Source organism: Neodiprion pinetum, chromosome 6 (assembly GCF_021155775.2).
Source record: "Neodiprion pinetum isolate iyNeoPine1 chromosome 6, iyNeoPine1.2, whole genome shotgun sequence".
NCBI classification, from domain to species: domain Eukaryota; kingdom Metazoa; phylum Arthropoda; class Insecta; order Hymenoptera; family Diprionidae; genus Neodiprion; species Neodiprion pinetum.
In genome coordinates, this window is record NC_060237.1 from 18,672,051 (window position 1) to 18,699,722 (window position 27,672).

The following is a 27,672-nucleotide window of genomic DNA, read 5'->3' on the forward strand; positions in this document are numbered from 1 at the left end:
AAAGGGCTATTACTATTTTGTATTTGGTTTCTCTTCTTCGTCACCCTACCCTACCCTGACCCCCCCCCCCCCCCCCCCCCCCCGCACCCTGCTGCTATTACTACTGCCACTCCTATTTCTACACCTACTCCTGATCCTACTCCTACTTCTACTCCTGATACTACTTCTTCACCCGATCCCACACCTACTCGAGATTCTACTCCTGATCCCACACCTTCTCCTGATTCTACTGCTGATCCTACACCAACTCTTGATTCTATTCCTGATCCTACACCTTCTCCTGATCCTACTCCTGATCCTTCTTCTATTCGTACTTCTACTTCTACTCCCACTCCTACTCCTACTCCTACTCCCGATCCCACTTCTACTCCTACTTACATTCCTGATCCTACTTCATCAAATATTATAATGATGTTAAACTCACCGAGCACAAATCCTCGTCCCCCTTGTCCACCGTGTTCTCCTCGTCTTCCTCGTCCTCCTCCTCGTCCAGCTCGACCGCCTCCATCCACCGCTAACCACCTCCAACGACCACCGCCAACCACCTCGGGTCATACCTGGAATAATAATAAATATTCTCAGTATAGGAAAGAATCAAAAATATTGTGTGAGGATTAATATAATTAATTAATTGATTAATAATATAATAAATTTTATTCGCGTATTGATAGCTACTGAATATGTGCTTGCGCGAAAAATGATATGAACTAATTTGATATAAATATGACAAGTTTGAAATATTTTAGATAAAATATAATTATAATTGCCATCAAGTATTATAAAAGTGTTTTACTCACCGAGCACAAATCCTCGTCCACCTCGTCCACCTTCATCTCCTTGTCTTCCTCGTCCTTCCCTCGTCCACCTCCGACCACCTCCAACCACCTCCAACCACCGTCAACCACCACCAACGACCACCACTAACCACCTTGAATTATACCTGGAATAGTAATAAATATTTTTAGCATAAAAAGACATCAAAAATAATGTGTCACGATTAATACAATTACTTAAATAATTAATAATATAATAAATTTTATCAGCGCATTTATAGTTACTGAATTGGTGCTTGCGCAGAAAATGAATTGAAATAATTTGTTGTAAACATGACAAGTTTGAAAAATTTCAAATACAATACAATTACAATTGCCATTAAATATTTTAAAAATCGTGAACTCACCGAGCACAAATCCTCATCCACCTCGTCCACCTTCATCTCCTTGTCTTCCTCGTCCTTCTCCTCGTGCACCTCCGAGCACCTCCAACCACCGTCCACCACCTCGGGTCATACCTCGTTTTTCCTGGCTGTCAAAATCCACAAGGTGGAGAACCAGGACAGTCAGAACTAGGAAAAATTAGTCCTGAAGGTCAAAAGTCACCAGGTCAAGGACGTGGACAGCCAGAACTTTGGAGCGCATGTCCCTGATGTCTAGTTTCACGAGGTAGTGGACCTAGAGCGCAGAAACTACGGGGCGGTTGTCCTAAAAGTCGAGTTGCACGAGAAAGCGGACTCGGGGCGCAGGACCCAGGAAGTAAAGAACACGGTACTCGAAATCTGCGGAGCGCGATTCTCTCACGTCCGCTCTACTGCGCGTTTGTTTCCAGACTGAGGAATTCGGCTAGCTGATTTTAGATCGATGACGTCAAGAGAAAGAAAATTTGGAGTGACGTCACTTTCTGAACATCCGAACATCCAAACTTTGGTTCGAACTTCAATACTATGTATGATATGATGTGTGATGTACGATGTATGATGTATGATGTATGATTATATGATATGTCTTTACATTCCAGACAAGAAATACGCACTTTATCTTCCTTGCCGATTCCATACTCAAGCGGCTAGGCCCTTCGATGGTCAGCCGCTGACTAAAGGGTATATTCTTCAGTTAACGGGTCAGCTAATAACGCCGCCGTTCTGCGACAGTTGGATGATACAAAATTTTGATTGTACTTTTCAATCGTGTGTTAAAATACAATCTAGGTTTTAAGAAGCTTCGTTGAATCTCTCCCCATTAAAAAAAAATAAAATCGCCGACAATCACCTGTTTAGGTCTGTAAATCAGGACACTGCGTTAAACACTGTCTCATATACGGAGCATCCATTTCATCTCGATCAAAATTAGCGCATCCGTGATGTATTACAGTTACTCTGAATTTTTTTCCATACGGACACTTTTCGAAAAACAATTCTGCTTCTGTACCCAACGTAGATACTTCACTTGCGACTAGCTAAAACAGCGTTTTGATTCTGTGCCCACGAAAATTCAAGATCGAGAGAGCAAAAGAAAAGTTGTTGGAATAATTATGAATATCAATGTTATAGAATACATGGAGGAGCAGAGGGACGAGGAGGACGAAGGTCGTCGGAGGTGGTCGGAGGTGTTCGGAAATGGTAAGAGGTGGTAGGCGCTGTTAGGAAGTGGTAGGGGGTGGTTGGAAGTGATCGGCGGTGGTTGAGGAGAACGAGGACGACGGAGATGACGCGGAGCGGGGAGGTGGAGGAGGACGGGTACCAGGTGGACAAGGAGGACAAAGGTGGTCGGAGGTGGGAAGAGTTAGTTGACGGTGGTTGAAGGTGCTCGGCGGTTGTTGCGGTGGTTGGCGGTGTACGTGGTTACGCGTCTTCTTACGGGAATGATCGAGCTGATCGTACCAACTCAATATCAAGCTTCCATACCGACACTACTTTGGTTACTACGAATGTCGGTGCGAGCCCGTTACGTAGAGTCGATAGAGCAGTAACCTCCTACGCTCCCAGGCCAACCTGGACCCACTCGCCCGCCGAAAACTAATCACAAAAAATGGGTGTGATAGAGAAAAAAAAACGCTACTCCTACTCCTAGTCCTACTCTTGATCCTACTCCTACTTCCATTCCTACTCCTGATGCCACTCCTACTTCTACTCCTACAAATATCATAAAAATGTTATACTCGCAGTGCTCAAGTCCTCCTCATCCTGGTCCAACTTGTTCTTCTCGTCTTTTTCGTCCTTCGCCTCCTCGTCCACCTCGATCACCCTTATTAGCGCATTGAAACAAGCAAAAATTAGAATGCATCAACAATATCGTGTAAGTACTAATATAATATTTTCATTGACACATTTTACCAAGAAGATTGTGAGAAAATTATAAAAAATTGTAGAAATTTCATTAGCGCATTGATAGCTACTGAATTTGGGCTTCCGCGAAAAATGAATTGAAATAACTTATTGTAAACATGACAAGTTTAAAAAATTTTAGATAAAATATAATCACAATTGACATTAAATATTATGAAAATATTTTACTCACCGAGCAGAAATCCTCGTCCTCCTCGTCCACCTTGTTCTTATCGTCTTCCTCGTCCTCCTCCTCGTCCACCTCCGACCGCCACCAACCACCGCCAACCACCTCCAACGACCACCGCTATCCACCTCGGGTTATACCTTGAGTAGTAATGAATATTTTCAGTACAAGAACATATCAAAAATATTGTGTAAGCATAGATATAATTATTTAATCAAACAATAATGTAATAAATTTTATTAGCGCATTTATAGCTACTGAATTTGTGCTCGCGCGAAAAAAGAATTGAAATAATTTATTGTAAACATGACAGGTTTGAAAAATTTCAGATAAAATATAATTACAATTGCCAATAAATATTATAAAAATATTAAACTCACCGAGCACAAATCCTCGTCCGCCTCTGACCACCTCCAACTACCGTCAACTACCTCCAACAACCACCGCTAACCACCTATGGTACCTGGGTTAGTAATAAATATTTTTAGTATAAGAACACATTAAAAGTATTTTGTGAGGATCAGTATGATTGATTAATGAATTAAAAATATGATAAATTTTATTATCGCATTTATAACCACTGAATTTGTGCTTGCGCGAAAAGTGAATCGAAATCATTCATCGTAAACGTGACAAGTTTAAAAAATTTTAGATAAAATATAATCACAATTGCCATTACATTTTATAAAAATGTTATACTCACTGTGCAAAAATACCAATATAGCTTTCCGTTATTGGTTTACATGAAAATAGCTGATTACAATTATTTATTTTTTACTTATATCGTATACAAATGGTTCGAAACTGAAAGCAATCAATCATCATATAGATAAATATCTAAGTAACACCGAAAAAAGGTTTATAACAAAATCAGATAATGGAGAAAAAATATCTTCCACGTCGGTTGAAAGTGGAAACCGGGTTCTTCGAATGCTGCCATATGAAAGATCGGGAAAGTACACATATTTTTTTTCAAATCAATCAAATACGATAATTTTTAAGCGAAACGTTGATTGTCGGCTATTTTTTTCCAATGGGAGATAACTAACGAAGCTACTTTAAATTTCGAGTGTATATTAGCTCACATTTGGACAGTACAAGAAAAATTTACTTATCATCAATTGTCGCAAAATGGCGAAGATATTAGCTGGCCATCGGCACCTCACCGCTGGAACCTCGAATTGGCAGGAAAGATGGAGTGCGTAATTTCTGTCTGAAATGTAAAAACTAAAATTACTTTGAATTGACATATATTTCTATCATCGATGAACTAAAACACTCAGAAAAAATACGTTAAATCTCATTCATTTTCGTTCAGAATTTTCTTGGTAAAAATCGTTACTTCTTACGTTTGAGCTCGACAATTAATATGATATCACGGTTTTTGGGGTTATTCTGGTACATCGATAATAGAATGGTGCGCGAATTAAAAATAACTAGTTTTAAAACACCCGCTCGCTAAAGCTCGCTCGGGGTCGGATGCCTAGTGTAACAGGTTTTTGTGCTGGTGCGCTCGCTTACTCGTTGTCAGTATTTTACCAGATGACATAGTCGTAGAGGAGACTGGGGCACGGTGACTACCCAAGCAATTCTGGTATTTGCTTTATAGTATACGGAATGAACACTGTCTTTGTGCATGTGACGCACACCGAATCTGCCCGTAAGATTTTTTCTATATAATGCTACAAATCACGTTTACACATGCATGTAAGTATAACGTATTGTGATTTTATGACAATAAATTTTGTCAAAAAATACTACAGAACAATCAGCTAAGTGCTGATAGATTTGAAACACTGCGCACAGCAATCTTAGCTCTAATTGAACGACGTTATTGTCATGTATTCCTATGTATACAATGCCAACCGCTCACCAATTGCAACTTGTTGATCTTGGTCGTTCGATTTTTTTTCCGATTCAAAATGTTATCTGAACCATGCATATTGGTTTGATAGTACAAAATATGACGTTTTCAATAATTAAATTTGCAAACTTGGAAATTATTCCGGAAGGTCAAAAGTCATCAGGTCACGGACCTGGAAAGCCAGAACTACGGAGCGCTTTTCCTGGATGTCAAAATCCACCAGGTGGAGGCCCTCACAGCGAGAACTACGGAAAATTAGTCCTGAAGGTCAAAAGTCACCAGGTCAAGGACCTGGAGCGCAGGAACCACGGAGCGCTTGTCCTGGGAGTCAAGTTTCACCACGTACTGGACCTGGAGCATAGTAACCACAGAGCGCTAGTCCTGGAAGTCGAGTCGCACGAGGTACCAGATCTGGAGCATAGAAACTACGGAGCGTTTGTCCTGGAAGTCGAGTTCCACCAGGTAGACGACCTGGAGCGCAGGAACCACGGAGCGCTTGTCCTGGAAGTCGAGTTTTACCAGGCAGCCGACCTGGAGCGCAGGAACCACGGAGCGCTTGTCCTGGAAGTCGAGTTCCACCAGGTAGCGGACCTGGAGCGCAGGAACCACGGAGTGCTTGTCCTGGAACTCGAGTTGCACCAGGTACCAGACCTGGAGCATAGAAACTACGGAGCACATGTCCTGGAAGTCGAGTTGCACTAGGACGCGGACCCGAAGCGCAGAATCCAGGAGGGAGAGAACGCGGTACTCAAAATTTGCGGAGCGCGATTTTCGTACGTCCGCTCTACTGCGCGGTTGTTTCCAGACTGAGGAATTTGGCTAGCTCATTTTCGATTACTATAGATCGATGACGTCCTGAGAAAAAAAAAATTGGGTGACGTCGCTTTCTGAACATCCGAACATCCAACTTTGGTTTCAAACTTTAATACTATGTATGATGTATGATGTATGATGCAAGATGACCCATGATGTGTGATGTACGATAATATGATATGATGCATTATGAATTCAGTTCTTACAATTTAGACAAGAAATACGCACTCTATCTTTCCTGCCGATTTCAGACTCAAGCGGCTAGGCCCTTCGATCGTCAGCCGTTGACTAAAGATGCATTCTTCAATTAACGCGTCAGCTAGTAACGCTGCCGTTCTGAGACAGTGGGATGATAGAAATTTTATCTCGTACCTTTCAAATGTGTGCTAAACTACACTCGAAGTTTCAAGCTTTGTTTCATCTCTCCTTATCAAAAAGAAGAAAAAATGGCATGCAATCACCTTTTTCGGTCTTCAAATCAGGACACTGCGTTAAATACCGTCTTATATACGGAGTATCCATTTCATCTCGATCAAAATTAGCGCATCCGTGATGTATTACAGTTACTCTGAATTTTTTTCAATACGAACACTTTTCGAAAAACAATTACGGTTCTCTACCTAATGTAGATGCTTTACTTGCCACTAGCTAAAACAGCGTTTCGATCCTATGCCTACGAAAATTTAAGATCGAAAGCGGAAATGAAAAGTTGTTGGATTAATTATGAATATCAATATTATGGAATACATCGAACGCTTGTCGAATAGAACTTCATTTCGAAATGAATAATTCTTCGGAAATTCACATTTCTGATTTTACTGAAAGAACTCTGAGCGCGCATGCGCGATTAGACAAGGATACAGGCGTCCCATATGCAGCTTCTCTTTCTATTGCGCTGTCGCATTCACCAACGGCCACCTCCGTTCGTCCCGCGGTCTATTCTGATACTTATGTCTATGCTCTAGTCTCCATTACATTACTTCATGTATTGCTCCATTCCAGTCTCCATGTATCTAGGCTTCGTGCTGTGGCCCAACTTCTGTACGAATTTAACCTCTAACCGAAGTCGGCGCTCCTTCATGCATTTTACAAATACCGATTAGATCGTATTAATAACTATTTCTGCTGAGTGTTCAGCGATGATCGCGAATCGCGTATAGATATTAAATACCTTTTCATCGATCGTGAAATGGAATTCTATCAGAAAATATCAAATAAATTAAAAAACAAATTTCGCGGACTATTTAAAAGTTCTACCCGACGCTATGGTATTCCTTTCATGCTATTTGTTCTCGTTGGATCATTTGGTCTCAAGGAGGTCACTTCGATAAGGTAGATGTTCTTCTTTCCTATTTAGTTTTTCTCGTTTTTCAAATAATAAACCCTACTCTTCCTGAATATTCTGTCGCTAATTAAATTCTCTTCACATAGATATCAGTATCGCGACGATGGTCCATTACTTCACGAAGAAGCTAAGAAAGCTGGAATTGATATGAAAAAGCCAGGCGAAGTGACCTTAGAGACAGTTTATGACTCCGTCAAGGACGTGGGTAGTCCTGTTTTCGATAATCACAGAAAATACATTTGCAACAACATTATTTTTATCTTATTTGCAGCTTGACATAGATAATTGGGAAAACAAAAGAGGACCAAGGCCCTGGGAGGAAAACACCTGGACATAGTATTGATAAAGGAAGAAAAGTATATTCGGGAGATGCCAATGATACGCTTTTCATTTGTTTTAATGCTACTTGGTACAGTGTTGCATAGTAGAATATTTTAATGTTAATTCAAAATAAAATGTAAAAGAAAGTAAGTGAACAGACATCATTTTTGTGTCATTGGCGTAGCAGCGTTTTCGCTACAAAAATATTTTCTGTATATATGTATATTTCGTATATAATGACTAATTTCTATCTGTTCCTCACGCTGAAAATACAATGAATTCTTATTACCAAAAGTAATTAATAAAGTATTTTCAAAACTAGATTGTTCAAATCAGTCAATTTCGGCAACCCAAAGAACGGAATGTCATTCCTGAATGACGTGAATTTGACGTCTAATTTTTCATTCATAATATACATCAATAGAAAAATCATACATGCATCGGTTTCAAATACGTTGGAGATAATTGCCAAAATAGTGTTGGTATTATGCCAATTAATTGATGGTACACTATGGATGTAAAACTTATTCTCGCTTTTCATATCTTTATAAACCATTAAATGGGTGCAAATTTTTTTTTTAAAAAAGGTAGTCTGACCTGATTTTTAAAATTGCTTAAGTTTATTGGATGTGTGACAGTTATTTAGATATTCAAATTACTGCTCTAGGCATGTGCAATGACTCAAATGAGTAATCTACAAAAAGGAGAATTGTCTAAATCGAGAAGTACGATATATTTATACCAGAGGTCAATGTTTGGATTACTCATAACTCAAGACCCAATTATTGACCTATTTCGATATCTAAAATTGTAATTTATGAACAAACATTGTAACATTTTTGAAATATAGAAATCAATAGCCTCAATTCCATAAGCTTCGATGAATTTTTTTTTCCTCAAAGTTCAACCCTGAATAACTCAGAGTATATCAAAAAATTGTCAGTTCAGCCTACCTCTATGTTCATTGTGAAATGCTACAATGTGGCCACAAAAGCCTGGAGAGTTCAGATATGGATTAAATGTAGAACTATTTTCTCAGTTATATTGAGAAATATATATAAATATGCACAATTCTTTTCAATGGTCATTAGTTATAGATATTTCTGTTAAAACATTGCACGATATTGAGAATATTCTTCGTATAGTCTCTTCATGTTTTGTGTCGACGTTTAGTACAAATTTTTAAATATTCAAAACGTATCTCACACACATCCTCTCTGATGTACTAGTCATGCATGCTAATATATGAATTTCATTGAAACTGAAATTTAGGGCATCACAAATGTATAGTAGTGGAGATGTGACAATGCAATACCGATAAACAATTTTTGTAGCAACACGCGTTTGTTCTAGTATTAATCTGTATCTCATCATTAATCTGTCGAAGTCAAAAATATAATTCCATTTTTGCTAGATATAATGAAAGAAATTTGCATATCCTGCAACAAGTTTCAGCCTTAATATTAGGTATGTAAAATTACTCTTTTAAATGCACCTACACAATGATGAGTTTTGGAAAGTCATCAGAAAGCAGGCTACATTAAGTAAATAATTTCTCATTTTATTCACATCAATTTTAAAACCTTTGTAGGTGAAGTTTATACACTCATGACGCTGATGTTTTAAGTTGCACTTATTACTTGCAACACAATGAACGTAGTTCTTAAGATTTTAGCGTATCTGATTTACTAATCGCGAGTCATTACAAATGTGTTGACCACTTGAATAGCAGAATTAATATTCATCTCCTACATGTCAGAAAATAAGAAATATTGCATCTAGAAACTGATCTGTGATCGTAATAAAAAAAAACCATAACGAATTATAAAGTATGACAGTGAAGCGATTTGTGGAAAGAAGTTTTGCAATAATAAAAAATAAAAATTCAGTTTGAATGAACTTAAACAAAAGTTTAAATGCTCTAATGGTCATTATTGAAATAAGTATCAAATAAAGTATTTCTGTAAACTGATGATTCTTATTGATTAGTTTCAATGTAAAAAAAATTTCTAATATTTATGAGATAAAACCTTTGTGGAAATTGAATAACTGAATTATGTCCAAAGAGTAGGATAGTTGAAGTTTCTGAGCTGAAGTATTCTGAAGTAAATGGCGTTTATCGAAAAATTACATTATCCTCAAGAATCAAAAAGTACTGTGCAATTGTACTGTAACAACAACGTGGGCTCCTAATTACCCCAATAAAAGTACAGAAAACAACCAAATCTTCCTCAACACTTTAAATAAATTGACGAATGACGTTGACCATATAAAATACATATCCTTGTATGTATTGTGAAACTGTTTGTGGAATATCCATTAGTCTAATTCATTTTGATCTACTATACTCCAGGAAGCAAATTTTTTTTATAATCGATACGGCTATAACAATCGAAATGGAGTATTGACCTTCATTTTTAATATTTTGCCTACTCGAAAAAACCAAATCGGTGACAGATCAGTGAAAATCATTTTTATTTGATGTTTTCTCAGTACCAATTTATTATTGTGTATCAGGAAGCCTTTTTATTACCTACGTTGTACCCGTGTCTGCACTGTCATCATCCCATTCATCAGCTATGGTACCAGCTTTCACATTTTCTCGCGGATTTTCTTTCACTGTTTCACCTTCTGTTGCCTCGATTTGTTCCTCTTCTATAATCATGACAGACTCTTCTGCCGGTTGGGATTCAATGGTATGCTCATTTAATTGCTCTTCATGATATTCTAGTATTTCTGTTTCTTCCTCTACATATTGGACCAGGTCTTCCCCTTGCTCAATGTTACCTTCTTCTTCAACCATACCTTCGTTTTCTGTTCTTTCCCCTGTGGCCTCTTCATACTCTTCTGTTACTTCTGCTTCTTGAGCTTCTTCAGTTGCGTCCATGTCCTCTGTTTCTTCATTTTCACCAGCTTCCCCTTCTTCTACCTCTTCAACCTCTTCTTCAACTTCTTCTACTACCTCTTCAACAATTTCTTCAGTTTCTTGACATATCGCTGCCGAGTCATCGACCTGATAATGTTCGTGACTAACTTCCTCATTCTCATGGACGTAAACAATCATTCCATCTTCGTCACCTTGCATAACTATCTGTTCATTAACCCCTACGTTCAATTGGTGTACTGTTTGCTGATGGTCACCTCCCTCTTGTTGTTGATATTCACTATTATCAATTAGCATAACCATTTGTGGTTCTTCACCAACTTCTTGTCCGTTATACGCTATATTGTGCATTCCATCAGTAATTTGCATCTCAGGAACAATATACTCCGTCTGATCTGTTGTAATTACTTGTTCATGTGTTGCAATAGCATCACCTACACCCAGGGACGCTGCAATTCCACTAGCCACATGACTCAGTGCTTCTGCTTCGGATGACGGCTCTAGAGCGATTGGAGCTGTTGGTGCGATGTCGGAATTTTTTGATATATCTTTATGGACACAATCAATGTGTACCTCCAAATTTGACGCTCTTACAAACAGCTTACCACAGTGTGGACAACGATGGGGTTTATCTCTAATTTCGCTTCTGTTTCCGTGACCTGTGTTCATCTCGTGGCTAGCCAGCTCTGATATATCTGCAAAAGTCTCAGCACATTGTGAACACTGAACATTTTCGGATGATGGAGATGGCTGATGAGCAGGGGCGCAATGTTTGTTGTTGATTTGATGTCGAGCTAGAAGATTTTCAGATAGAGCGACATAAGAGCATGTATGACACTTGGGGAAACACATACTTTTAGGAGGTGGTACGTTATGTTTCGTATAAAGGTGGTACATTAATATATTGCGCTTAGTAGCCTTATAACCACAGTGTTCGCATATCCTCGGGTCAAACCTTTCATCATGAACATCCTGCATGTGTCTCCTATACATATAATAAGTCGCATATTCTTCTTCAATGTCACATTTATTGCATTTCCAAGGACCTGACTCTGTTCCGTCCCCTCCGCTAAACTTAGGCTCTTCTGAGCTTTCACTGTTCGTGTTACCCATCAGGTGGTCAGACTTGAGCACAACGTAAGAAACTTTAGTTTTAGTCGGAATACTTGGTTCGGCAGATTTTGCCTCCTTCTGCATGATTTTAAGACGTATGTTCTTGTTATTTCTAACTAAGTGGGGATACTTTTTGAGAACCTCTCTTATTATTTTAGCGTGATTGTTTATTGCTTCTGGGGTGTTTGTTGGCGATGAGGTACTCTTAGCTTTTTCTAAATTTTCTTTTTCCTCTAAATCAAATCTTACTCGTTTAGTCCGAGACTGATTGGATTCTTGCGGTCTTAGTATAGACTTGGGACCGCCCCAATCATCATCTGAATTGTCTGCCGCTGTTTCTTGGTTCCTACCATGATCATCACCCTCCTCATCATCTGAAGTCTCGTTTTTATAATGTCTATCTTCGTCTCTTGAACGTTTTATTCCAGTTTTGAGTTCATTGTCGCAATCGTCTTGTGAGCTGGGCGCCTTGACAATAGGTTTTGTGTTATAGGTAATGTCGTCAAAAGAGGAAAATACTCCCAAAGCAAAATCTTCCACTTCAGGGAGATCGAATCGAGAGGGACCAGGAGTGGTATCCTTACCAAATGAGTTATTTGGGTAGTCGTAATTGGATGCAGAGTCTAACTTTCTTTTCCAAATTGGGAGCCTGAAAAAATTCGTCGCGAATTGAATATTTTAATAAAAACTATGAACAAAAAATGATAACATGGTAAATGATTATGTAAAAAATTGATAGCTATGTCCTTACTTTCGTCCTGGTAATGGCTGTGAAGGCAAAATTGTCGAATGACTGAGACCACTTAATATTTTTTTGCTCTGCGTGACAGGTTTTGTCATAGTAATTACTGGTTGAACATTAGATTTTGACTTTGGTGATGGATTCAATTGCAAGTCTGTGGTATTAAATTGTGCATCAAGTAACTTCGTTAAGACAGTCATGTTCATTTTTTGTGCTGTCCGATATAGAGCATTTTGTTCTGAAGTCCAATACTCCAATTGACCAGTGTACATAAAACTGTGGAAAAAACGAAAAAAAAAAAACACTGAAAAACGACATTGTACATTTTTCTGCAGTGGAAACTAAGTGTCAAAAAGATTCTAGGCTATCACTTTAGGTACATTATCTTTGTTATTGAATGGCAATAATACAAGGTACTGTTTTCCAAGCCTCTGAAAATCAATGATAAAAATAAAGCATAAGGTACCTGATGATAGACTTGACACACTCATAAGGCATATCCGGTGGCATGACAAGTACACCATCAAAGTTATCATCTTTTTCTTTGAGCTGGCATTCGAGTTGCGTAAAGTAATCTGTGCATGTTGTGATTACTAGACGATGAGCCTGTTAGGATTAATAATAAAAATACTATTGACAGTTGTCAAATCATGTTTTAGAAAGTACCACAAGAAGTAAATGATCCAGCCGCGTCATGAAGTTTGCTAAACTGTTCAATAAGAGTAAATACAAGTAAAATATGTACCTGTACGGTGATGTCACTAGTTGGAAATTTGATTGTAAGGTCTAGTAACTCTTCTTCAAAATAGAGCTGTTGCAATCGCTGGAGAAAAAATGTCCCCCAATTGTCTACTTTCACCTGCTTCAGCCCCCGCGAGGGAAGCTGTTTAACTTGATTCGTGACAGTCTGCATTGTCCAGCGTCTATATTAGATATGTAAAAGGAACAATATCATTGACTTAGATTCTATAACGATACATATTTATACTTTCAATGGATTTCAAGCTATTTCTTTTCTCTGTGACCATGCATTTATTCACAGTGCTTAAATCGAAAGTATGCCAACTTTGTCTAAAGAAAGTTTAGATTGCACACAACATTTACACAGTTCTGATCCGACAGTTTAACGAAAATGAAAATTGTCAACAAATACAAAATCAAATTGTATCAAGTTAATCCAGTCGCTGCAAAGGACAAGTGATAAAAAATCATTGTGAAGAGATTTTGTGGACTTTAGTATGAGATTTGAATTTGCAAGTCTACGCGTTACTGTTCTGATATATTGCAAGTTATTGAACATTGAACTATAGTTTAGCTGACTGACAGTGAGAAATAAACCGAAAAACTGATTGTAATTGCAAGATCCTTATCAGTGACATATATACCTATGTAGGTATTTGCGGATCGAGGAATACAGAACAATCTGAGATTGTTAAACAGAATAAGTTGGTAGAATTGCTGGAATATTGGGCGGTTAGAAATGGAAAAACTCGATTTATCCGGCTGATGGATCTCGCCTAAAGTGAATGTTGGCGAGGTGATACATGTAAATAGGCTCGACCAATTAACCTAATCTACGGAAGGCTAAGTTCCAGGAGAGAATAGCGTATGATGTACAGAACGTATACGTCGCAGGTTTCGAGCGACCAGGGGACGCGTCTGGTCATCCCATTGTGGCCTTTGCTTACGGGGCTTCGGGTTAGTCCCGAATATCTGAGCGGAGTATCTGATTATTCCACTTGAGGAACGATACCGGAACATTCTTTAGCGTTCAAACGCACGTACCTTTTCAACAGGATTGTAGCAATTCTCCGGTCAGCTCCATCTCTTACAAATTTGCTCAGTAGGCGACTGATATCGAGCTTTTCACTATCGTTCGTGACCCACAGATGGCGCTGTTGTTGGGCTGTCGCGTGCGGCCGGAAATTAAAAATTCACTATCTCTAGCTTCCTTTCTACCCTCACAGGAATATCAAGTAGACTCATAACTAGTAAAAATTATATTTGAAAAATAAGCTTGTTCACCTAAAGTTTTACACTGACTTGTTCGTTTGACCTAATTCACTATTATTCAGATATTTTCATTTATCTACCAATTTTTATTCACGGTTGTGCGCATCGGAGAAGTGCGCATGAGGTCTGATGCATTGCCACACAATGCGCATGCGTCGATTGCCAATCTTGTATAATATTGGTATAATATTAATTACCATAGATTAGACGATATTCGGGGCAGTCTGAGCACTCCGACTTACGCTCCGGCTGAAGAATAGTATGCCGGAAGCCAGCGGCAAAACTCACAACCCATGCGATGCTATAAGGCCGAAACAGATGCAAGGCCGAGTTCCGTTTGCTAAATCACCAACAATTTTAACGTTTACTCACACCCTGATTCTATCGGAGTAGCTTATATTCACTCAGACTTTTAGTGTACAAGTGATTTCGTATGACTTCAAGTGATTCCGGATAGTTCCAAGTGATTTCAGATCTTTGCAATACACTACGTCTAATTTTTCCCACTTCGTATGATTTCATGCGATTATATGTGATTTCACGGAATTTCTAATTGTTTTTACATAATTTCATATCGATTTCACACGAATTGGGGTTTAACATTGATTGTAGAATGACTTCGTGACGAGTATGGTAGATTTCCATGCAATTTCGGCTTGTAGGCAAGAGATTTCACGTGGATTTACATATCATAACTGTAATTCTTCTTTTACGTTGTGATGTTTTAAAACTATTTCTGCTCGTTCCATAATATATTACATATTTCGAATTAATTTTATATCCATTATGGCGGATAGGGTGAAAAATCTAGAAAGATCAGAAAACAGAAGTTACAAACTAAAATTTTCGAAGTCGTGAATATCTATGTGACAGAATTTAAAAAAGCAGAAATTAGAAATATGGAAGAGTTAATTAATGTAAAAAGGTCAGAATTCTGACGATTCTATGTTTCGGTTTTGTGTATGGGACATTCTACATCAAATTAGCACCGCATGTACCTCACCCCCTTCGATTTGGATCATTTTTTAGTATAATGTTCTTGCCGACCCAAAAGTGTCTCAGATTTTTTTTCAGATTTCTTGAGCCACCCGTGAAATTTAAGAAATTTAAGAAGTCCTGAATACAGTTGATGCCATTGTAATTTTTTATTCGCACTGTCTATAATATGTATATTACACAATCAATACAAAATGCGCTTAATTCTGAACTGCTCTTTCTTTAGACTGTTTTCTTTTTGTTTCCGATCGGAATCGATTACGGAATCATAAAGTTAATGTAATTTTAGTTACAATCTTCCATTTTGAATTTCTCTTCATTGCTTTCAGTTTTTTTCGGTTCACAATTTTGCAAGGCATTGTTTCAATAACTTGCAAAAACAATTAGAATGGCATTAACTGTATTCAGGCCTTTGAGCATTTCTCTAAATTCCAGAAAACTTGAAATTCATTAACATATGACAAAGTTGTGACCGATAAAAAAAAAAATTTCAATCCCGACATCGAAAAACTAAGTATAGTAAATATTGAGATTCCATTATCGTGTGGTGCTTAAAAAACATATTTTAAATCATAGAATCAGTTTGAATTTTATTCAAACGCGTGGATTATGCGTGGAGTTTTCGTTATTGCGATGCTTGTTCGCTTTTTTTTATTTTATTGTCAGTCCTCCGTAGGGTGGTTTCCTTACTAACAATTAGTAGTTTTTATTTCAGTTTTTTGTTCCATTAGTTGCTTATAATTACCTTCTAGTAGTTTCTGCCTCTTTTCATTACACAATTCTTAATCTCTCTTTTAAAGGGTTCCACAGATTTTTGTCGTACTTCATCTGATGAATCATTACATATTTTATTTTTGATTCAAACAAAATGTACACTTTTTTAACCTGAAAAGCGGGACGACTGTAGCGTATGATTCTCTTTTATACTTTTTTCCTCAAATTACTTATCCCGTTTTTCGGAGTTTCTCTCTTCTTTCTCAATTTTGAACTAATTCTTACTGCATTATTATAAATTTTAAATAATATTATAGTTTTTGGAAAAATAGAATTATGACACATCCGCATAATAGAAAAAATGATGATTTTTTGTACAAAAAATGCTTTTATCCGTTTACAGAGTGTTCAGCGACCAGGAATTCCTGGAAAACCGAGAATTATACGGGAATTTGAAATTGCCCTTAAAAATGCCAGAAATATACGGCAATTTCATATAGTAGCCGGGAAGTTTTTCATTAAATTGAATTTGCATAAAATTTCGTCCTAGGTCTAGTAATGAGATCCCTGACTCAACTTATTTCACATTAAGGGAATGTCCTGGTCCATTGCGACGCTGAATTATATATATACATATATTGCAGTCGACGTACCTCAATCGCGAAAAAGGACTCAACACTCCCTTCTTATAGACAATTCTGAACAAAACTACTTCAATACATTTTCATTTGACGCAGAAATAAAGAAATGGCATGTACTCCACAAATTTACTGTAGCGATTTTACAGAAAGCATCCCATCTCTTTATTTGTGCGTCAAATGAAAATGTATTGAAGTATTTTTGTTCAAAATTGCATATAGAGTAGGGCAGTTTAACCCTTTTCCCTGGACCTCGTTATTTGGCGATATCGGCCAGAGCACCCCCTTAAAGACGGTTACCCTAATGGAGTACTTTGTGTTTGTCAATAAAGAAGCTGACAGAACTTATCCGACGAGTACCGGTCGCAGTCATAAAAATTTGCCCAGGGGTCACCGTACTTAAATTCTTCAGTCAACGTTCTGTATGACTCATCGTCCTGTTTACCTGTGAAAGACTACCGTCTCCGTCGGACCTCGCGCGTGTCGTATATTGTGAGACTCCACAGAAGCAAACAAAGTGTAGCATTCTTGTATAATACTGTTGCGATTGATTTACTCTCTTCACGAATCCAGATTCAGCCTTGCCATCACGCTGGAGACACGGATTGTATAGTTGTGTGAGGTTGATATCAGTTACGCAGAGTACGACCGAGAGAGCGTCAGGCGTCTGTCATAAGCGTCTTGTGCCCTAACCTATAAATTTGATCGTCGGCTATCAAAAACGATTTGTTTATTTATTTTATCAAACAAAAATAAACTAGGGGGAATCAAGTAGAGTGTAAAAAGATCGAAAACAAAATGCCACCGAAGTGTAAATTTCAAGAAGGTGTGGTAATTGTAATTATTTGTACTCAAATTGGCGATAGTTGAATCCATAATTATTATACCATTGGATTTCAGGAGAAAAAGTACTCTGTTTTCACGGACCATTAATATACGAAGCCAAATGCCTGAAGTCTTCGGTTACCAAGGAGAAACAGATTAAATATCTGATACACTATGCGGGTTGGAACAAAAAGTAAGTAACCGTTTATTCTTATTTTCTGAACTCTACCACGGTTCGCGTGTATTTGCAAGAATACAGGTTATAACAAATGTTAAGCATTGTTTTGTAGAATCATTTAAACACAATCTTCAATCTCTTTCCTAATATTTGTTCATTTGGTTGTTGAATTATTGAAACTATCAAAATCCAGTAAATGGGTGGACTTTTCTTAAGTGGTTACATGTTCATATGCCCATTTTCCTCATTTAATAAACCTGGATAGTTCATACGCTCCAAAATTTGGAAGTTAATTACATTACAATTTTTAAAAACCAGCAAAAATTTACCAGCACTTATTGAATTATAGGACAGTATTTACTTTTTTGTGCAAAGTATTCTCTACCACTATCTGAATGTGATATCACTGTGCTTATGTAATGGGTAATTAAATAATAAATCATAATCATTAATAAACAAGCATTTTTTGAGATGAGGATACTTGAATTTGATGTATTTTGTGTTTTTGCATTTGATATATCGCGTTTTGCGCAGATGTATACTGCAACTGGTTTTCTTATTACCATATTGTTAAAACATTCTTATTTACCTTAAATGTCGGAAACATTCCTACCTAACTTTTAATGCGAGATTGCCATTCCAGGTAAATATAAAAAAATAATTTCACAAATGCAGTTTTATACCTTACATTCAGGGTTGATTTATATTGAGAACAATACAGTATTACTTTTAGTATGAAACCTGATTCATTAGTCTTTTATCATATCCTAGATACTACTGTAATGGAGTAAAGTCACAAATTACATAAGGGGACGGATGACTGTTTACTTTTAGTTGGGATGAATGGGTGCCAGAGAGTCGAGTGCTGAAGTACAACGAGTCGAATGTACAAAAACAAAGAGAAGTGCAACGTGCCCATTCAACTCAGCAGCCTTCGCACAAAGGTAAAAAGACTGGGACCACTACTAAAGCCCAAGGGCGTAGAAGTGAGAGTGGCAGAGACAAAGATAGTGAAAGTCGGGCAAGTACTCCTGTTGGAATAACTGAGAAGACGGGGGGCCGGTCTACCAAAGGGCTTGGCGGGGGTGCTACACCGTCATCGTCCCATGATTCGTCGTCTGATGCACCGCGCAAAAAAAGAAGGTTCTTACTTCTCTTCACTCTCTATAACAACAAGTGACTAGATTGGTAAAAGTTTTGTAGTATTGTTAATAGAATCAAACTGATTCATTTATATTCAGCCGCGTTGATCCTTCTGTGGAAACGGAGGAGCAGTTCTTAACAAAAGTTGAGGTGAAGGTTAAAATGCCGGATGAGCTGAAGCCGTGGCTTGTCGATGATTGGGATGCTATTAGCAGGCAACGCAAACTGGCAATACTACCTGCAAGGAATACAGTCGATCGTATTTTGGACGATTACGTCAAATTTAAGACATCTAGTAAAACCAACAACCCCAATAAGTATGTAAATGTTCAGTTTTAATTGAAAAATTTATGACCAACTAGAGTTTGCTTAGACCTCACTCTACTCAGTTTAAAAGTCCATTACTCCGCTCCAGGAAGTCATAGCCGCATGAACCATGGACCTGAGTGGAATGGCACCAAATTGAGTTTTGGGACCATTGCATAACACACAGACATACGAACTGACAACGCAAATACGTTTTAACTTCTTTTCTACTAATAGTTTAAATAATAGCTCGGACAGAAACATTATTTTTCATACTAATTTTTCTGCAGAGAAAGCGCTGTTCTAGAAGTGACAAAAGGCGTGCGGGAGTATTTCAATGTGATGTTAGGTACGCAATTACTTTATCGATGGGAACGTCAACAATACAGTGAAGTAATGACTGAAAATCCAGACTCAACTCCCAGTCAAATATACGGAGCTTTCCACCTACTCAGGCTATTTGGTAAGCGACAAATTTATTCTCAAGTCTTGTATTGGATTCAAAGTAGCACATATCGTTTCAGAAAATGATTTGGTTAAAAATATTAATCATAACAAACCTAGTGAATTTCATAATTAATGAAAGTGCAATTTTTTCAATGAGAAAAATTAACGGACGACCAGGAGAATCTACCCTGGGACCAGTGGAGGCCTATACCTGGACTTATACCCACTGGACCACCAGGTTTCCTCGCTACCGTCACGTTAATCCTTCTCATCTACTGTCTTTAATTAATTGCATATATATTCTTGACTAGTCAAAATAGAAAAAAAAAATCTAAAAGCGGCATACGCTAGTAGTTGTAAATAAAACTCGTGTAATAGGCCGCAGTATGCAATACAAACCATGCTTTGTGTTAGCCACCCATACCTTGCAAGCAAGATACGTGCATACGACTTCGCCTAACGAGTACGAGTGCGATGTAGTCAATAATATCATATATATAATGTGAATTTAATTTGAGTAAATTTCAAAGTACTCTAATAATTTCATCCTACAGTGAAACTTGGCAGTATGTTATCTTACACACCTCTCGACGAGAGAAGTATTCAGTTACTTCTGGCGCACATACACGACTTTTTGAGATACTTGCATAAGAATAGCAGCGACTTATTCAGTCTTCAAGATTACGGAGCAGCACCACCGGAATATCACCGTAAATGCAATTAAGTTGAATTATGCAACATTTATATTAAAATGTCAGCAAAATGAGCCAATGCATCCATTTTACCGCTTATTATAATCACTGTCAAACTGCATTGTCCCTCTTGTATTTACTATGCAATTACCATAATATTTTCCTCTTTCTCTATGGTTTAATATTTTCGTATTCAGTTATTTCAAACTTGTGTACAATTTCATTTTTAAATAAAATAACCTCATACGACATTTCTCTTGGACTGTTTGTCCACAAATATTAACCCCTATAACGTAGGTAAATATTGAAGTGACATTTTTTCGGGGTTCCGATAACATTCCCATACATTTTTTTTTTTTTATTGTTCTCAATCAATCACCTACAATGGAATGTAGGGCGTGATTTTACCGGGTATGAAAAAAATCATTCTCGGGATGACTTCTGTGTGTTTGACCGAAGAATGTAAGCCCTTGCCAAAGTTTAAAATACACGCGTACGATGGCAGTGCAGGTTGAATTATTGGAATTTCAAACGTTGGGAGAAATAATAGTTTCATGATACGTATCGCCACTTGATCACTACGAAATACACGTAATGTGTATTATTTTCGTACCTCAGCTGTACTACCGTATTAAGCAGAAAGGTGGTAACTTGTTTTCTTACCATTCTAAGATATTCAGTTTCATATAATAATATTTTAGCGGACAAGTTCTCATATTTTAATTGAATCACGAAGATAAAAGATTATATTACTTATTCTAGTTATAAAAATGTTAATTATTAGATAATTAAGTAGTAAAATTGAAATTTTTTGTATTAGCTACTTTGAGAATTATTATTTGTAACGTTTAATACTAAGATTACCTGATGTATCTTATGAATTTGAATAATTTAAAAATCATTTGTTAATAAAATCTACTTTTTACATCATTTTCTGGGAAAACATATTAGAGAGAGTATCACAAGCAATGAAATACTTAGATATTTCAATTGCAACTTAAGCTAAGGGTTGAGCAGCTACGCTAAGAATACTAAGATATTTTAGTCGTAACTTAAGAGGTTATGCTAAGAATACTAATATATTTTGGCGTAATTTATTAATATCTTAGTAGTTGATACAGTAATTTTACTATTAAAAAATACTTCAAATTGATTATACAATAAGAATGTTTACCAATCGATACAACATCATCTAAGACTCATAACACATTTTCGTGAAAAAAGTGATTTACTACCTCTGTGCGTAGTACGGTAGTATAACTTTAGTCTGCGAACAGGTCTGTAGGTCACGAGACGTCATATAAAACGTTTCGTCAATATTGATTTCAACGATGCAATAACCATAATAGCAATGCGTTTGTTGCCTGATTATCAGAAAACTGTGCCATCGGCACAATTTATTTTTGCCTTTTTACAAACAGCATAACTTCGAGTGTTGCACAATATCTGAGCGGATTCAATTTGTGAAGAATCATCAATTAAAAAAATGGAATGAGGGCGTGTCAAGTTTATTACATTTAGATTTGTGCAAGCTATGAAAAATATTTTAACCACATTTTACACAATTCGGTTTTAACATGAGAAAAAATTCACGCATGAAATTAAATATAAAAACTTCGTGAATTCGTCGGTGTAAACAGAGGTGCTAAAATATCCGTTTTCATCGGTCGGTTCTATTTTGAAACGGCGGATCGTGCGGCTGGCCTAGCGACTATAAACGCGAGGCAATTTTTACGGATAGGAAAATGAAAACACGGGTCCGAGGGAAACTTGATTCTCCCGATGCCAAAGTTGGAGTAACTTCATAACGTACGAGACGACAGAGAAAAAGTCATACCTATAAGTTTCAAGAATTGTTTGCATGGCATAGTTATTTGATACGCGTATACATTTTATATCGCACACCGCTGTACAATACTGTGGGGGGAAATGAGCGTGCTCGTTATGCTCGTCAGAGATTATTCAGCTGTTCGTTGCCCCAGAAACATGTCGTATTTATAACATGGGATACCGCACGCATCTTTCGTTAATGTGGGAGGCGCATAAATTTGGCGCGGCGGAAAACAGTCGAACAACCATAAACGGTAAAATATAGCTAGATGTCATTTAATTTCAAGAATTTAACCCGCGTTTAACGTCGTGTGTATGTATAGAAATAACTACTTTCGAGGGTGTTTTCCCGGAGGAGTTCTCTGTTTTGAAATTTTTTATTTTATGCCAGCAGTTGCGATAGCTTCTGCCATCTGCAGGGAGACGCCGTCCGCGATACATCGGTTATTCATAGCGCAGATTATTTCAAATATATGATACGTACGATACGTGTAAGTATGCAGAGAGAATTTTCTTAGAATTTACGTTCGGCGATCCGATATGATTTTCGCTTTTCTCTGTAATACGATTCGCGCGAGGAACAGAAGCAAAGAAATGAAAAAGGGAACCGGGTATGAATCACTTCATCCCGGCCCTATGTAGGAGTACGATACGGATTTATGTTGTTAAATAAATAAATGGATAAGGTCTCACTCAAGTTTATGACACACTTATTTATAAAATTTACCTCTTCATAACGGTTTATGATATTCTGCATCGCTGCAGGTTGAGTCATCACATAAGTTACACACTCTGTTGTGGTTCGGTGAAGGCTTTTCTGCCTCCCGACAGTGCTCTTTTATACTCATGCACTGTAACAAGCGTAGCAATCGATTGAAACAAAATCTAATTTAAATATATTTCATCGATTACGGGTAAGTTTGTGCACTGCTTTTGCATCCTTGCCCGTACCAGCATGGATTCATCTTAAAATCATTGATTTTCGCTTGTATCTAAATATGAAATATGAATCTCCGTGAATAATAAACTCTCTTCTGTGTGAAAATTTTATTCTAAAAAAAATCAGAGTATTCTTAAATGAAACTTTGGTGTAAGTTAATTTTCTATCTGTACACTATTTCGTTATATTCAATAGAGATTCAATCGAGTGCGATAACTTAATTTAGTCTCATGATTTTCCCAGAGGACATTCAAGCATTCTCTTCGGCCAACAAAAATAAATAAATAGCTCAGAGTTCTAATAATGAAACTGAAATTTGAATAAAAGTTCAATAAATTAAATTTGATGTAGAAATGTACCACTCGCGAAACCTTGCAGGGATGTATGTAAAAACAGCAAATAAAACAGGATAGTGTTGTCAAATTCCAAGAAATCACGAAGTTAAATACGGCGAAATTGTAAAATTGACAATTAGGTATCTTGGAATGAGTTGACAGTGAATCTCTACGACACTCTACGACTTTTTAATACGGAATCTCCGTTCACAGATTTCGTCGAAAAACTTGTGGTGCTATGCATGAATATTAGCCAAGAAAGATCGCACCAGAAACATGACAATCCCAAAGATCGTGATCTATTTTATCAAATCATCGGCATCGAAGTATCACCGCGGGATTGGGCAATTTCATGGATATATCATACAGCAGGTACTTTGGACATTGAAACGATTGACTTTCAAAGTCTGCCGGAATACGCGTTCAAAGGATGGAGATGACTCAGTAAGCCGTGGCACCTTATGAGCAGTTTTAAGCAAGTAGGACACCGGCCTTGCGGCCAGGAACAGAACAACTTTGTTGAGATATTGCTAACTATTATCTGCAATGGACAAGGTAAAATTGCATATTCGGCTGATAGCCAGGCCATATGGTGGTCTATTACTTATTACTATCCTGGCCTTGGTCTCGTTTTGTCCAGTCGTCAGTTTACCGAGCAGCGCTTGTAACCGTAGAATCTTCCAAAACAAAAAGGAAATAAGATCGTCAAAAGTTCCGATAATCTCTTTTCTGTTATGGCATGCTGATTGCAAATCCCGACCATGAAGACACGTTACGAACTTTCCGTTTCATACTCAAGCGGTTTATGATACGCACTTTAAATTACTCGCAATTATCAGCATTTTTCACGGTGAAACGTGAGCATATCAAGTGCCACACGATCTTTGTCAATCTTCTCTTATCAGTACAGCGGTTGTTTTGACCGTCCGCGATTATTACAGTGTAATCCCATACGACACGGCATACTTGAAAAATATTTAAGAAACATCTCGTTTGAAATATGTTATATATTTCACTGCAGCATTTTAGAAATATGTCACGATTATGTCCATGTCTGCATATACAACTTGCGAAATATTTTCCATAAATATTTCATAAGTTACAAATGCAGACACAGACACATATCTGATACATTTTTGACACGTTGCATAAACACTTCATGCTACAAACGAAACATTTCTGAAACATTTTTAACATATTTCGTGCCATGTGGTTGGTTAATACGTAAAGTAAAAGAACGTATTTTTAAGTGGATAGCAGGATTTTTAGGTCACCGTAACCTAACTTTGGTCCCGAACGTCGACTCTAAAATCCCTGTTCAAAGTCCGCTGTGACATACTTCGCATAATCATGTCCTAAGTCGGTATTTGAACCGTGATCTTCGCATTACTAATCGCACATTCTAACCAGTACGCTATACTACCGCTTATGAGGTCTTTCTAGTTTTCTCTGTGTCATTTCCGCCGAAGTAATGTAATGAAATTCGGCAATAATAAAACGAGTGATTAGTTTAAAAAATTCAATTTTGTCGGTACAGTATATTGAATGGATCATGTATTATAGGAAGATGGTTTTAAGTGAAGTTTATAAAAGTACTGGAAATATTGGGTGGCATCTTACATATGTCTAAAATGTTTCAGCAATATTGGACACGGCATATTTGAATCGTCAAATTTTTTAAATATTTTTGAAATAAAGAAACTATTACGTGTAAAATAATATATTTCTGAAATTTTTACTGATATATTCAACTGTTATATTGCAGTTGAGATGTTTCCAAAACATTTCAGAAATACCCGAAGTCTTACGTTGCAGTTGGAATATTTGTGAAACGTTTCGATAGTTCCGGTGATGTGATATTACATTTGAAATATTTTTGAAACGTTTCGGAAATATTGAAAACATTATATTACACTTTACATATTTCAGACACATTTCAGAAATATTCTTGAAATTATGTTATGAATTTGAAATATTTCTGGCGTATTTCATGTGTTGTTGATCTGATTTACTATGCTTCGAATTCCTTTCGTCACAGTTTCTTTGCTTCCTCTTTGCCGTTCTATTCTTTTAGGACACCGCTGACAATAAGTTAGGGTACATGGAGACCAGAGTAAAGTAAAGCTTATTAATCGGATGAGATGTGTTACGGAAAGTTGTAACTGACGGTGCACATTAAGAAAAATGCAGTGGAATGAAATAGAATATACAAATTGATAGATGTAGGCAAAATCCAAAACTTCCTCAAAATCCACATTCTCGAAATTCGTAATTCATCATTGCTTCGTCATACTGCAATTCTAATCACACAGTGTTTTTGAGTTACAAATTGCAGGTGTATGGTTTAATTAGCTTCAATTAGTCGATGGGTCTTGATATCGGGCATAAATATGTGTATAGGTGAACCGTGACGGAATTTGTTTGCTCACATGATCGTATGGTAGGTACACTTGTGAAGCACACATGAACACACAAGAGTGTATTCGCAATACACGGACGTAGAGTTCCTGAGAGACTATCAAGAAACGCACGATCAACCGATCTCAACATTTCAAGAACTTGCCCGAATATGAGTCAAGGCTGCCCTCGGGGACCTTACCCACTTTTCCATATAAGGTGGTCAACTGACCGGCTCATGGTTCACGCCTGCGTATGTATGTACGTCTGTAATACACATTGCATACTTGAACGCAAGTGCTGGAGCGCCCAGATGCGAAGATAGGTAAAGAGAAAGAAGAGTGAGTGTGTGTGTGTGTGAGAACAGAGAGAGAGAGAGAGAGAGAGAGAGAGAGAGAGAGAGAGAGGAGGAACTCGTTACTGACTCGTACAGTTGACGACGAGTTACGTGAAATTAACCAACAATGAGATGTACGATCACACGAATTTGTAGTAACTCACCATGAGTATAATTACAAATTTCACTTCGACGATGGAGCAAAGTGTATATTACGTATAAAGTTCCTACCGAATGGTTTGCGTTTTTATCCCATGATCCTGGGAACTTACTAAAAGAGAGATATCTTACAATATTGCTTGTTATAGCAAGCGGGGCTTGTTACGTATTATAGCAGATCTTCCTCATGTCTCGTTATTAATTACCATATGGGACAGAGAGAGTCTTGTGTAACGCTCAGTGGTACTTATAGGTTTCTTCCGCTGAGCCGGCAGCCACTGACTTTGGTTTGCAAGATGGTAACATACGTATATACTTTGTATCAAAAGTGTGAATGTGAAGATCGTATGAACAGTTTCGTTTGCCAACTCCGGTTGAACCGAGAATCTGCTGCTTCTGGATCGGCTGAATCGCTTCTACGAGAAAAAATAAATCCGGAGATAAATCATTTTTGTATAAATTTCAAAATCATCCTGTGTAACAAATATCTCCCACAGACCGGAGTGTGCGTTACGAAATTAACACGTCTCGAAATGACATTTTCAGTTTGGTGTTTCCAAAACATACGATTATTCTCGAACCGGAAAATTTCTACCGGTCCTGTGTGGTCCGGATAATTTAACGTATTTAAATTTGACAATAAAAATATCGTATGCCAACTATTGCGCCCGACAGTAATTACTAGCTATTACATTTTGAAGAAATGGATCCAAGGTGCCAATTAATGAACCGAAGAAAGGATAGTGCAGAAAGCATTATTATACACAACCTATCTCCATTCATCCTCTGACACAATCAGCTGTTTTTCGAAGTAAAAAGCGACTTATAGACTCCGCGATCACTGGCGACTCGTCGTATTTCAACCCCGAATTTTTTTGCGGATATTTTACGCTTTCTCAGGCGCCTCAACTGCGAAGCGGACCGTCTTTCGCGGCGCTTCGCACACGAGCGTATTGCGTCCATCTGCGTATGTGTGTGTCGGAGAGCAGCGCGACTTCGAAGTTGCCTATAGTAGGGGGTGGCGCGATGTGTTTTTCAAACCGTCCGCTAGGAGCGCCCCGAAGAAGGGAGTACACGGAGAGTTTGCGGTGCGGCAGTCGTTACTTGACTCGCAACTCTAACACTCGTCAGCCGACGAATCTATGTAAGTATCAAAGTTGTTTTTTCGCAAAATATAAAAACGACGATTCGCTCGTTGTACCGCTTCGCGAGATAAGTGAAGATATCGTCGCATATAACGCAGATATTTGGAGGAATCTCGACGGCTCCGGTCACGCGCGTCAAATTCAGTTTGAATTATTCCAAAGTACCGCGTCAAATTTGAACTCTGCTATTTTCCGCGTTCGATGTTTC

General features: G+C 37.6%; 5 protein-coding genes across 14 annotated transcripts in view; 3 read left to right on the forward strand and 2 right to left on the reverse strand.

The window, feature by feature from the left end:
• The window catches only part of LOC124222161 (fasciculation and elongation protein zeta-2-like), a 91,863-nt gene that overhangs the window by 1,647 nt on the left and 62,544 nt on the right, over positions 1-27,672 (reverse strand). Inside the window, exons 1-5 of one of the 2 annotated variants that reach the window (XM_069137162.1) lie at positions 2,935-2,950; positions 2,046-2,791; positions 1,181-1,918; positions 798-940; positions 425-557 (exon numbers count right to left, since the gene is read on the reverse strand). In XM_069137162.1, coding sequence (XP_068993263.1) covers positions 425-508 — 84 coding nt within the window. In that variant the 5' untranslated portion in view covers positions 509-557; positions 798-940; positions 1,181-1,918; positions 2,046-2,791; positions 2,935-2,950. Of the gene's footprint in view, positions 1-424; positions 558-797; positions 941-1,180; positions 1,919-2,045; positions 2,792-2,934; positions 2,951-27,672 lie in introns of those variants that run through there. The other variant, XM_069137163.1, reaches the window with a different exon arrangement.
• On the forward strand, positions 6,941-8,202 carry l(3)neo43 (cytochrome c oxidase assembly protein COX16 homolog l(3)neo43). Its single transcript, XM_046630448.2, has 3 exons — positions 6,941-7,296; positions 7,396-7,510; positions 7,581-8,202. The coding sequence occupies exons 1-3, from the start codon at positions 7,154-7,156 to the stop codon at positions 7,644-7,646; spliced, it is 324 nt and encodes a 107-aa protein (XP_046486404.1). The 5' UTR covers positions 6,941-7,153; the 3' UTR covers positions 7,647-8,202.
• Cp190 (centrosome-associated zinc finger protein Cp190) lies at positions 9,171-14,301 on the reverse strand. Of its 2 annotated transcripts, none has more exons than XM_046630444.2 (5): positions 14,155-14,301; positions 13,115-13,292; positions 12,836-12,975; positions 12,379-12,645; positions 9,171-12,276 (listed from the first exon to the last, which is right to left on the reverse strand). In XM_046630444.2, exons 2-5 carry the CDS (start codon positions 13,280-13,282, stop codon positions 10,164-10,166), a joined length of 2,688 nt encoding a protein of 895 aa, XP_046486400.1. In that variant the 5' UTR covers positions 13,283-13,292; positions 14,155-14,301; the 3' UTR covers positions 9,171-10,163. The 2 variants fall into 2 exon arrangements, with proteins under 2 accessions (XP_046486400.1, XP_046486399.1); XM_046630443.2 differs by lacking the exon at positions 14,155-14,301 and adding an exon at positions 14,058-14,119.
• Positions 14,620-21,169, forward strand: MRG15 (MORF-related gene 15). 5 transcript variants are annotated; one of them, XM_046630445.2, is made up of 7 exons: positions 14,620-14,845; positions 17,063-17,556; positions 17,631-17,748; positions 18,568-18,876; positions 18,975-19,193; positions 19,473-19,645; positions 20,184-21,166. In XM_046630445.2, the coding sequence occupies exons 2-7, from the start codon at positions 17,529-17,531 to the stop codon at positions 20,351-20,353; spliced, it is 1,017 nt and encodes a 338-aa protein (XP_046486401.1). In that variant the 5' UTR covers positions 14,620-14,845; positions 17,063-17,528; the 3' UTR covers positions 20,354-21,166. The 5 variants fall into 5 exon arrangements, with proteins under 5 accessions (XP_046486401.1, XP_068993319.1, XP_046486403.1 ...); XM_069137218.1 differs by having other exon boundaries at positions 17,304-17,556; XM_069137217.1 differs by lacking the exon at positions 14,620-14,845 and having other exon boundaries at positions 16,690-17,222; positions 17,304-17,556.
• Tm1 (tropomyosin 1) overlaps positions 27,304-27,672 on the forward strand; it is a 37,470-nt gene continuing 37,101 nt past the window's right edge. For 3 of the 4 annotated variants that reach the window (XM_046632873.2, XM_046632874.2, XM_069137219.1), the window contains exon 1: positions 27,304-27,463. The gene's annotated coding sequence lies outside the window, so the exon portion shown is untranslated. The remainder of the gene's footprint in view (positions 27,464-27,672) is intronic. The other variant, XM_046632875.2, reaches the window with a different exon arrangement.

Bases quoted from the DNA above. Each gene is read 5' to 3' on its own strand.
- Cp190 (XM_046630444.2), bottom strand. From the start codon at position 13,282: ATGCAGACTGTCACGAATCAAGTTAAACAGCTTCCCTCGCGGGGGCTG. The intron at 12,976-13,114 runs GTACATATTTTA...TAATCCTAACAG, and splicing joins CTAGTGACATCACCGTACAG to GCTCATCGTCTAGTAATCAC. The intron at 12,646-12,835 runs GTACCTTATGCT...TTTTTTCCACAG, and splicing joins TGTGTCAAGTCTATCATCAG to TTTTATGTACACTGGTCAAT.
- MRG15 (XM_046630445.2), top strand. From the start codon at position 17,529: ATGCCACCGAAGTGTAAATTTCAAGAAG. The intron at 19,194-19,472 runs GTATGTAAATGT...ATTTTTCTGCAG, and splicing joins AAAACCAACAACCCCAATAA to AGAAAGCGCTGTTCTAGAAG. The intron at 19,646-20,183 runs GTAAGCGACAAA...TTCATCCTACAG, and splicing joins CCACCTACTCAGGCTATTTG to TGAAACTTGGCAGTATGTTA.